Source organism: Citrus clementina, unplaced genomic scaffold (assembly GCF_000493195.1).
Source record: "Citrus clementina cultivar Clemenules unplaced genomic scaffold, Citrus_clementina_v1.0 scaffold_3, whole genome shotgun sequence".
Classification (NCBI taxonomy): domain Eukaryota; kingdom Viridiplantae; phylum Streptophyta; class Magnoliopsida; order Sapindales; family Rutaceae; genus Citrus; species Citrus x clementina.
Window position 1 is genome coordinate 6015388 of NW_006262339.1, and position 12268 is coordinate 6027655.

Below are 12268 nucleotides of genomic sequence, written 5' to 3' on the forward strand. Positions count from 1 at the left end.
AAATGGTAAAGTTAGCAAAAATGTTGACACTCATAAGGGTTCATATGTATTTTAAAATATCAAGAGGTTTCAATTAATTTTGTCAGAGAACATGGGGATTTCATTCTTTTTCCTTTTATTTAATTATATTAAATTGTCCTTAACAATTATATCGTATGCATACATAGAATATATAACAAATAAAAAAATTTCAGATTTATTTTATTATTTTCTATAGATAAATTTATAATTATTACCAAGTTCAACTTATTTAATTGAGGACAACATAACTACCTTGATTAATCTAAGTGTAAATATTTGTTTAGTCTCTATATTTAAACTTAAAATATCCACTTAGTCACTACATTTTGAAAAATACCTCAAGGTATCCCTACTATTAAATATGTTACGTTGTTACCCTTATTTTTCTTAGTTTTTACAATAATATTCCCGTAACAATATTTTTAAAATTAATTGTTTAATCTCTATAAAAAATTAATTAGCAAATTAATCAATAATTATTTATTAGCAAATTAAGAAATAATTATCAATATGAAACAACTGGTATTTTTCATACCCTTGCAATAATTTTGCTACTTATTTTTTATAAATAAATTAACACTAGCCAATTTAAAGCAATGTTTAATATCCTTTCAACAATCATACTAATAATATTTTTCTAAACAATTAATTTACCAAATTAATCCTAAAAGTAAAATAATAAAAAAATAGTTTTTTATTTTACTTTTAAGGCTAATTTGATAAATTTAAATTTTTTTCAATTAATATCTACAAAAATGTTGTTGCAAGTTGTTATTGTAAAAAAAAAAAGAAGAAGCAATGATAGGATTATAGTGTAACTACCAACAAGAGTGCCTTGAGGCACTTTTTACAAAATAGTGACTAAACAGAACTTAGCTCAAAATGTAGGGACTAAACAAACATTTACCCTTTAACCTAATTGAAAAGAATGATGATGCATTTACAATAAGTAATCAAAGGGACTGAAATAAGAAGGAGTTAAAATATGAATAGGAAATAGAAATCAAAATAAATTGTTTACTGTACCAGTAGAAATCGAAATTGGAATGAACTGTATTACCATTGATAAGTTTACTTTGTCTTAGAATTATAATGAATTATTATAAGTAACTAAAATGAACTTAATTGATTATTGTCAAAATAATAATAATAATAATAATAATAATAATAATAATAATAGAATTAATAAATTTTAATAATATTATTAATAATGACATTAATGACGAAGACGACAACAACAACAACAACAATAATAATGAGATTTGCATACAAGGACCAAAATGCAAGTAACAAAACTTAATTAAGGTAATTTGGAAATTATGAAAATTTGATAGTGTAATATGAGAAGTTTAAGGAATGGGAACTTGATTATCAACTCCCCACGGAAATCAAGTTCCTATTCCTTAATCCTAAAAATATGTAGGTCCAACATATTTCATTCCCATTATCATTTCTACCTTAATAAGTAAACACAGTTAATTATTCTCATTTGAAGTTCTGATTCCCTAATCCTACAAATAAACACACAATGAGTGTATTGCAAAAGTCAAAGTCGTAACTCATACACAATAGATATAGATAGTACATTTTGATGGGATGGGTAAGAGAAATCTGAGCCATTAAACATCAATCTTTTTAATTCTTATTATCAAAAAAACGTTTTTATAACTCGTCATCGAGTTATGCCTAAAGGGCATATGTATAATATTTACTTTCTGTTATACTATTTGACTGATAATTAATATCATGATGCATCAAAGATAGGTATAAGAGTATATGAATTACCTGAGAAGTGAATCCGAAAAGGAGAGAGATATAACGTTGGTTTGGAATTTGGGGAGCTAAGGAAGCATATTATTATGTTGCTGCACATGGGTTTTGTTTGACAGGGTAAATGATGCTATCTTAGTCCGAAAACAACGTTTTTAATAAACTCTAATTATGTAACTCACACACCCTGCATCGATTAGTGCGCATGGGCATGGTGTGCTGCTTTTGGGGTTACAGGACATCGTGATTTGTGATGTCACATACATGATTGTCTCCCTTCTTAACATTATTATTGATGAAAGAAAATTGACAAATTGTTCTTTACTTCAATATTTCTTTCTTTTATCACAAGTGACGCAAGAGAAAAGCTATAGGAAATTGCCAAATTTGATTGTGAACAAAACCCTAATTAGAAAGCCTAAGCCTAGACTTTTGTCCGGTTGGAAGCCCTTCACTCTTTCGCATGCCATCTCTCTCTCTCTCTCTCTCTCTCTCTGTCTCTCTCTTGATTTGGAGAGTTCGGTGCATTATATGAGTAGTCCATGAGAGCACGCCCAATGATTATGTCTTGAGGAAGAATAGCCATTGCTTTTAAGGGATTCTCATGTTTGACTTCATCCCAAGTAAGAGGATGTGCATAAGCTCTCTTGGTCAATAACAGCCATTGACATATCTTGCATTATTTTTAGTGACCTCATGGTATTTAAAAGCAGGTAAGTCTTGCAAAAGTCGTCTTCTTCTAATCTTCTTCAACCCTTCAAATTTGCAGCTCTTGAACTCAACCTTACACAAGCTTTGATTGAAAGAAACAGGCTAATAATTGCATGCAAAATAACATTAATTACTTCTTGAAGATACCTGATCGTTCAGGGCTCCATTTAATCCATCTTCTTTGCGCAGGTATGTATTGATCAAACTGAAGGTAGAAATTAAGCATTTGTTTTCTTCTAGCATGCACAATTCTTGCAGCACATTATCCTTTATCATGTCCTTTATTTCATATTTCCAGTGGCTAGCTGTTAACTTTGTCTTTGACCTTATTAGTTTATTAGTTATCTAAGTTTTTTACTTATTAAAAGAACTTCTATTATTTGTGGAACATTATGTTATGCCAATATACAAAACCAGTACCACAGTGACATCTTTAGCTATTTAACTAATATTATCATATATATATTTTCTCTCAATTTGTTCTTCACCATTCATAGTCTTCATGTTTGATTCATCATAAAGGAGGAGTTGGCATGGCCATTTAATTTTGGTTCACAGTCACGTAAGATTCTACTTATTAACGTGAAAATAACATTAATTAAAAAACTTTTCAGAACAAATTTGAAGCATTTACTTCGAAACAATTGTTGAATGTCAACCGAACGAACGGTTTCATCTATAACTTAAGAGAACATTTTTAAAGTTGGCAAAACCTTTACAGCTAAACAAAGAATAGCCAGGTAATCTTTGGTGTATGAAGCATTCTTCAGTACCGCATGCGTATTTGAAGCTCAAAATGGAGCCATTGCAAGATATAAATATATTATAATAAGCATGAATAATAACAGAAAATTAATTTTTTTCCCAAGACAAATTGTATATATCTTCGGGGTCAGGTGCTGGTGGCTTCTAAATTTTAATCTATATTTTATGGAATGAAATCACTAGAAGTTTAGTGCAATTTGATAGTGGTAGCTATTAGCTGCCCAAATAAAAGGAGACATTTATTAGATACTTAATTAGATATATTTCCAAATCTTTAGAATTAAATTGTTAGAACCACAACAATTACAAACGTCACTGGATTATGTAATTATAATATATCTAGTAATTTTCAAGTAACTTTACTTAACTAACTATCTGAGTTCAAATTTTAAAAAAGGTAAATAGTTAAAAAATGATTTAGGTATTATGCACCTCTCTACCTTTTAAAAGAACAGTAATAATTATAATAAATCAAGTGGTATCCTTGTGGTAATTTATTGTAGTACTTCATTGTAGGAATTGAGCTAACCAATAGACTAATTTCCTTCTTTGGGTATTTGCTTCATCGACCCTCGCTTTCGTCTTTTTATTTTTTCAATTGATAATTTAAATGCAATTCAAATTCTTCCTACTGTATGCTTAATATGATATATACTTAACCCACTGTCACAGGCATTTTCCTTTCGTGCATATATAATTGTTTCATTCCATCTCTGAAACTTGGTAGTCCAAGTAATTTCACTAGCTATTTGCAAAATATAGCCTTGAAATTTTCAAAAGATTATGCCTTAGTTTGCTTTCAAAAACATCTTCTTTGGGGATTCCGCCTCCGTGATCTTAAATCTCTTAATTCTGCTGCATTTTTAAAGTTTACTTGGAATGTCTTCAACGGGAACTTAGATTGGTGTGTTTGTTTCAAAAATCGCTTAATCTCAATCTTTGGAGTGCCCCGGTTGTTCACAAGTATTCCTCTATATGTCCTGGTGTTGGTTCACTTATAAGTTGACGTTCCATTTTATTGGAGAAAAAAAAAAACACATAATTAATTAAGATGGAACATATACTTGTCTCCATGTATGTTGTAAACAGAAGAAGGTTACAATATAAAATATTAAAGCAAATTAAGCAGCAATAAGGCAAAATACATGTAAAATTCAACATCTGCCGAGTCAATCTCATCTGCACTCGGCCATGCAGTCCACCTAAAACTACTACTTTATTTGTAGTTTGTATTTTAAGTGCTCTAATCAATAGCAGAAGTTCCAAGAACTAAAGCAATACCATTTTAGTCTCATTATTTACAGCAACCTTAATAGCACTTCTCTTCTTTGTCGATCTGTACTTACGTTCTAGGATTAGTATGTATATTATATCTTCTAATTACTTCTTCATCACACGAAGCTTTCACTTCCACAGATCAATTTGGCAACTCGAGGTTGACGTGGACGCATACTCTTGCGCAATCTCTACCCTGGTGTTTGATCCATTGCCCTGCATATTCATTTGTTCATCCACATGAAAGTGATCAGCTGCTGCATTGGAGTAATTGTTTTCCTTGGAAGCATCCTCATGGCTAAGCTGAGACGCGACAAATTTGTCAAGGACTCGCCAATCTGTAACCTGATCCACCGCTTGGTCATTATTGTTGTTACTGTAAAGTGATGAGTTCAAATCTTGTGCTTGATGGCCTTGTTGAGTACTGTGCTGATCTTCTTGTGTGAGTGTTGAGGATTGCAATGTGGCTCTATCATACGCATATGGAACCACAGAGTTGCAACTAACACCGGCTGTGGATTGTGGAACTTTGGGGCTTTCAAGCTGAGGAAGCTGGAGGAAAGCGTCGTGGTGATGAATATGAGACATGTTATATTGCAATTCAAGCTCCTGTTTGCACGGGTAGTGGAGATGATGATATTGGGTAAAAGGCTGAGGAATGCGGCGGCCAGGGGAATGATCATCAATTTCAGGGATAAAGGAAAGTTGGTCATCGTACCAATTACAAGGCGACTCATAATCGCCCATTTGGCGAACTACTGCCATTCGCTTCTTGAATACTCTGCACACAACCCATCCTTCTTCCTGGTGCGTTCATGTTCATTTATTTAACATTGTCAGATTAATAAGAACATATATATGATAACAATTTGTTTCTGAAAAAAAAAATAAAGAATATTATTGGATGAATAGAGTAAAATTTAAGAGTTACATAAACAAAAATAAAAGATTACATGAATCTGTAAATAACGATGAAAACAGGAAAATAATACCAATGATAAAGTAGAACTTTAATAATAAGTTTTTTTTCACCAAACAGCACCAATCATTACCTTTGCCTATGTTGAGTATATTATCTCACGTTAGCTGAGAATAGTTTCTGACCTAATAATATAAGTTTGAGAAATTATTTAATTCTTAATCTATATTTTGAGTATGAGTTAGAGTTATGTACATATTAATTTTAGTCTTGGGCCTCTATCATTTACATTTATAACTTTTGGCACCCGTTAAAATATAAATTTTGTCCATGTCCACTGTCTCCACCCATGCAAACTGGGTTCAAACCCATCAACTTTATAATAGGTTGAGCTTGGTTTTTCACCTAGAAAGGAGAAAGATAGGAAAGTCCTAAATAGAAACTAAGTCCCTCATCCCCCATAATGCTACGTCCACCATTAATATTTGTTAAAATAAAATAAATCTGTATTCAATTATTTGTGCTATGACATTTAGGTACATATGGTAGGTCCAATTGCAGCTAAAGATTGAACCTTTTTTCACTATCCATATTAAAGAAAATGGTTATTAACAATGAGTTGCAAATCAAAGTCTCTCTCAGTCTTAGTATATAAGAAAGGAACTAACATATATGTTGATAAAACTACTATCTCTTGTCTGGTATCTTTGCCAATTAAATCTAAAAGAGTGTAACAATTATCTACTGTCAATTATTGATGCTATCCCTTGGTTAATTATTTGGGATTAACTAATAAATGCAGATCTGGGAACCGAAGAATAAGTGAGTCAAATGGAAATGGAATGTAAGGATTTTGTGTTGTGTATTCAAGTTGATCGTGTATATAGTGCATCATCAACGTAACCAAAAGAGAGAGAATTTGGTGGCTTCTAAACTTATGCAACGGTAAGGCAGGTAATACACAACTCCTAAGCAATGAATATTATTGAGGGAACTATGGGGAGAATCATGGAGCAAATCTGGTACGTAATAGGGGAATCCCTTGGCCTTGTGATAAGGCATTGATTTTTGCAATATCTGCTAGTTGTGTACTCTTCTTCAGTACTTTCAATAGTAACTTATCAGTAATAAAGAACAAAATTAAAGTTGTTTAAATAGTCCCATAGTTCCCGATTCTCAAATTTGGGATCACTCACTACACCTACAGAATTGATTAAAACACATTAAAATATAGATACATGTATATGTTGGCTATAAATTAAAATACTTCGAAGAAAACAGCGCTCAGCTTATAAGAAACAATTGAATTGAATGAGAAAAAATTAAGGTGAGACTGTCTTTACCACAATATTATATGATCATCAAATCAAATAATCTCAGATATTATTGTCAAGTATATATTTATCAATAAATTCAAAACTCTAAATATAAATTGTGCATATGCAACAACATATTATATCATTGGATAGTTGTACAATGATCTGGTGGGAACAGTCTCACTAAATGCTTTCCCTATTGAATATGCATATTGTTTTGATATTTTTATCTAATTTATTTTTTGTATCAATTCTTGCAAAAAAACAAAAAGATGGTTTCTTCATTTGGTAAAGCAGTAGCAATTAAAAGTAAATAAAAATTTCATCTTATTAAGAAGAGAAGTGATACTTGCCTGAGGAGTACCATTTTCATTAGTTTCAAGACGATATTCATGCATGATCCAATCTGATTTTTGTCCATTGGGAGCTCGTCCTTTGTAAAACACTAAGGTTTTTCTCATGCCAATAAGGCTATGCCTGGAGTAAATGGCCTTGTCTCTTCCTGTGGCTTTCCAAAATCCTGCTTTTGTTGCTCTATTCGTGCGAGTTCCAGTTGGATATTTCTTATCTTTATGGCTAAAGAAGTACCATTCATTCTGCTCTTCACTTCCTATTTTGCACAATTCTACAAAATTAAACAAAATCAAATTTGAAGACTGGCTTCATGACTTTCCCTCTTCGTTTAAACAAAAACTTAGCAATGACCAAAAGAGAATAATTGCTACCTTGAAGATCCCATGGCTCAATTTTGTAAAGATCAACATCTTTGATGACATCCAGATCAATCCTTTTCGATGCAACTTTTTTTCTAAGGTAATAATCAACAAGTTCTTCATCTGTGGGATGGAATCTGAAGCCTGGAGGAACATGTGAAAATGAATTCATATTCTCCTAATTAAGGACTCAAGACCTGCATTAAAATGTCAGAATTAATATCAGTAATTTGAAAATAATTATAACACAATTAATAATTAATTATATCATCAACTTAACAACATGCTATCTGGGTGAATGAAGGTCAAACTGTTCCCGCACCCAAAATAAAAATTGGAATAAACTATATATTTTCACTAATACATACGTTTACTACTAGTTGGGGAGGGGGAAAAAAACTGATTTCATCTCACTTCTTGATCTAGAAAAAAAATAATTAAAAAATGATTAAGAGGGCACATCATGGTGTGTTTCCCTAAGTTTGATAAATCCATGTCAAGTTTCATTATTTGTGTTTCATTTCTGGGAGACGTAATTGCGCTGACCCAATAGTAAAGGATAATGTCGATAGTACAAAATCTTATTCTGTTATACCACTCAGCCAACGTGAAGGTTTAATTCATAATTAGAAGTCATATTAATGTTATAAGAAAAGTATGTTTTGTAATAAGATTAAGAACTTTATACGCCATGTAATCGTTACTAAACAAGCATATAATAGCAGTTCAATGATCATGTTAAAAAATGTCTGCAAACATAATTAGTCCTTTAGCTTCATCTCGATCCAATTTCAATTCATCTTATGCAAATTACAACATGGGGCCTAATCTTAGCTAGATGAGAAAAACAATATGCAGTTAGACATCTTCTCAAGAATATAATACACTTCTCTGACTATTATCTTCATTCATCTGGAGATGATGCATGATTTTTAAAACCAATTAATGTGTTGAACAAATTAATGGGCTTGACCCAACAGATTATAAATGTTCAGAAAGGACGGTAAAATCGGTGAATCAAGAGGATACTTGATATTAGCAGAAATTACTGAAGAGTTGGAAATTGCAATGGCAAAATTTCATAATAAAAAATAAATAAATAAACTAAAAAGAATTAGAGGAGAAGTTAATTACATGAAAATTTATATAAAACCCATTCATATCAACACCCATGAAACCATGAGGCCGTCCTCGTAAAAGTTAACCTCATGCAAATAAGCAAGACAAACTAAATTTTTACTTGAGAAATATAATTGACATGAATGAAGAATAGTGAACAGAAAGTGTTTTCTCCACTTATAAAAAAGTGAAGGTTGGATGGATATGGGGAATCAAATTTTGATAGCTTTGCTTCACGAAACATGCATAAAGGGGAATTTTTTCAGAACACGACGACACATACATCATGCATTGAATGACACCTTACGATTTCTCATTGTTTATTCAACTATCTTTAATATACTACTTTCTTGTAACTCATTCAACAAACAACAATAAAAACAGACGCATGATAATGAATAATCTTGGGTAGTCTTTGATGTATTTGCATTTCTTCTACAGTTATTAAGTTTATATTATCATAAAGTGAGATCTGTCTAAACCATTGCGTAGCAAGACAAATGAAAACATATTGTATAGAAACATCTTGCCCTTGTTTGATTGTCATCAAAATATCATAAAGATTCAATAATAGAAGAAATTTTTTCACTACATAGCAAACAAAAGAGTCGGAATTGCCCATGCATGATCATCATAACTTACAATAAAACTCAAGGCAGCAAATTTATGCACACAGAAGCGATCTCACTAACACAAGTTGTGAAAGACATCATGCACATGCATATTCTTTTCGGCTGAGTTTTGATATGCATCTTGCTTAGCTTATAAGAAAAGCATCCTCCAAGACCTCATGAATGAATCATTCGAAACGAAAACAAAAACATTAACAGAATGAAGACATGTAAATCAACAAAAGCATGCAGGAGGAAAGGATACTAAAAAAGATTAAGGAGAAGAAGAAGAAGAAAATCACGATGTCATAACCTTGATAATTAATTCTCTAGAGTAAACCCTTAACTTGCTCCACAGATCTGAGAAAACCTAGCCTCTCAAGCAGCTATATCATACATATGCTTAAGGATACTCAACTTTAAAGCTTTGATTGTGGTATGCACTTTCTTTAAACTTCCAGAAGGGCAACTGAATTAATCAGACCAAAAAGGGGAGAGAAAGATAAAGAGAACGAAACACAACAAGCAAACGCAAATGCAAATGGAAAATCAAATATCCTCGGGAATTGAACTGAATCCCTAACTGTTGTACTCTCAACAACTGTCTTGTAGTTATCGAGAGATGGAGAAAGAGATGATCAGATCCCGAGGAAATGAAAAGCAACGAAAGAAAAGTGAAAAGGAAAAGTTGCGAGGAATTGCGAAAGAGAGAAGAGATAGGGTTAAATAAGAAGAAGCAACAAAATGAGCTAGCTATGAAAAACCATGCCTTAAATAATCCTCTATCTTTTGAGTGGAAGCTTGATTGCTGCAAAAGCTTTGCGGGATAAAAAAAGGCCTCGACCAAGAATTAATATCGATAACAAAGAGTTTTAATATGAGAGATTAAGAGAAATAAGAAAGATGCTGGCAATTTGCACATTAAACTTCTAGCTAGCTCACCACCCCACCAGCAACTGATAGGGACCAGAAGAATGATAATTTATTCATTTATTTGAGAGAGAGAGAGAGAGAGAGAGAGAGAGAGAGAGAGAGGGAAGGGTGATGTCAGTGATCGGACGGTGAGGATCGCTTGGGCGACTCTTAAGGGTTCCAAAAGAACGGTAAAAGTTCAAATATTTATATATTTGCCAAGAAGATAAATTAAATTTATGCAGTAGTCATTGATGAATATTGAGATGTAATCATGTTTTTCTCTTTTATGGTGGTGACCTATATACGGTGAGCATTTAATTTATAACCCATCAAAAATAATTGCAGTGCGTGATATACACGATTATATATATAATCATTATAACTATATCTTTCTAGATAGCCACATTTATGTGAAACAAAATCTTAACATTTGAATCTCAATTTAGTCTTAATTGATGTGGTAACTTTTCTATAATTACTATATAAGATTGATTATTAACCACATCACATTAATTAGTAATGTCTAACATAATGTGACAGTAATAACTAAACTTAAGTTGGAACTCAAATGATAAGATCATAACATTATTATTAATCAAATTAAGGAGACTCACCTCTCGCTCTCTTCTTTTCCTATCGTTTCCTTGATTCGGTCTTGGTTGCACCTTAATCTTACAATCTTAAGAGCCATATCACCATTACAAAGCGAGCTGGAAGAACTTTAATATCTATCTTCAAGGTTACCCGTAGACTAGTGCAACCTATATGAACTACATGGTCATATTTTAGCTAGTAGCCCAGATGATTCATTAACTCAACAAACTACATGTCTATTAATTTTCCTTTATATCTGACAATATAGAATGAATGTATTTGACTTCTAATTTGCTCTAATAATTAAAGGTATAATTGTCCGAGCTTGATATAATGTAGAAGTTTCTCAACAAAGAAGTTGCATTCCCGTAATTAAAGTGTCATTACGGGAACCCTAACATGCCATAAACCCATTAAATAATGTTACACCCTAAAGCTCAAGCCTAATTAAAAAAGGGGGGGGGGGTTTGCAATCCGTTCGAAAAGTGCAAATTTAATAATACGATTAAATATATTTTATATAATATTTTGGAAAAAGGTTTTTTAAGGTTTGGTGGCATTTAAGGTAATAAATACTTTCCAGGTCTTCACCAGCAACTGCACTGCACGCGGTCTCTGGTTGGTCAGTCTGCAATGCCTTTTTCTTTTCTTTTTTTGTATTTTATAATTTTAGTATTTCTTACTCACGAGCCTGTCCGCACAAACCGACCCCAATTTACCAGATGACGACGCTTCTCCAAATACATTATTAAGTAAATAATAAAGAACCAAATTCGGCTCGGCTTAGCGGCTTAACCGAGAAGTATGTGACATTGTGACTTTGGTGGTGGAAAGCGGGGCCCACGAAAACAGAATAATTTGCTGGGACTTCATACGTGGCGGCTCACGGTCCGGCGTGGGCTGGCCCATGATCATTAGATACACAAATTCGAAATGCAGGCCGGTTTCCGGGTGGGACCCACCCCGTTATCCCGTTTGGACCCCACCTTTTTCTTTCAATATTTTATCTATTTAATTAATCTAAATTTTACGCCAGAGAAGCTTGTGACACGTGCACAAAAATTGTTTAGTGAACTGTGCTTGTGCATGCCGATAAGTTAAGGTAACCCTGTGGAACCGCCACCTTCTTTTCCCCCCTTGTACGGAGCCAGTCCGTCGCCTCGGGTTAGGGCCTTGAGGAGTAAGGATCAAGAATTTTAAAAAACAAAAAGCTTGGATAATGTATTTCGCTTGTTTATGTATATATGTTTGGCACAAATTACAGGTGCATAAGTGAAGCAAAAGCCTCTGATGTTATCCAAGTATCATCTTTTACCCACTATGTGGCAATAAACTAATAGTATTAGAGGTCGTTGGTCAAGAATTTTGAGCTTAATTGAAGTTGCGAGACTGATTCTTGAGAAATTATAGGATATCTGTAAGATACGATATCAATCATACAATACGTAAATAATATTATGATATGTGTCAATTTACTTTGAAGAACTAGAATATAACTGGTGGCTATATAAAAGTCAACTACATGTCATATATATATTA

The 12268-nt window shown here is 32.5% G+C and overlaps 1 protein-coding gene across 1 annotated transcript; it reads right to left on the minus strand.

Annotated features, from left to right (window-relative positions):
- Nucleotides 1–4426: 4426 nt before the first annotated feature.
- On the minus strand, nt 4427–9896 carry LOC18047688 (NAC domain-containing protein 7). Its single transcript, XM_006440314.2, has 4 exons — nt 9534–9896; nt 7503–7687; nt 7131–7402; nt 4427–5346 (listed from the first exon to the last, which is right to left on the minus strand). Exons 2-4 carry the CDS (start codon nt 7660–7662, stop codon nt 4672–4674), a joined length of 1107 nt encoding a protein of 368 aa, XP_006440377.1. The 5' UTR covers nt 7663–7687; nt 9534–9896; the 3' UTR covers nt 4427–4671.
- Nucleotides 9897–12268: the final 2372 nt, after the last annotated feature.

Excerpts from the sequence above, each read along its gene's own strand:
- LOC18047688 (XM_006440314.2), bottom strand. The coding sequence starts at position 7,662 with ATGAATTCATTTTCACATGTTCCTCCAGGCTTCAGATTCCATCCCACA. Across the intron at positions 7,403-7,502 it reads TGAGCCATGGGATCTTCAAG|AATTGTGCAAAATAGGAAGT; the intron begins GTAGCAATTATT and ends TTAATTTTGTAG. Across the intron at positions 5,347-7,130 it reads ATGAAAATGGTACTCCTCAG|GAAGAAGGATGGGTTGTGTG; the intron begins GCAAGTATCACT and ends TGAACGCACCAG.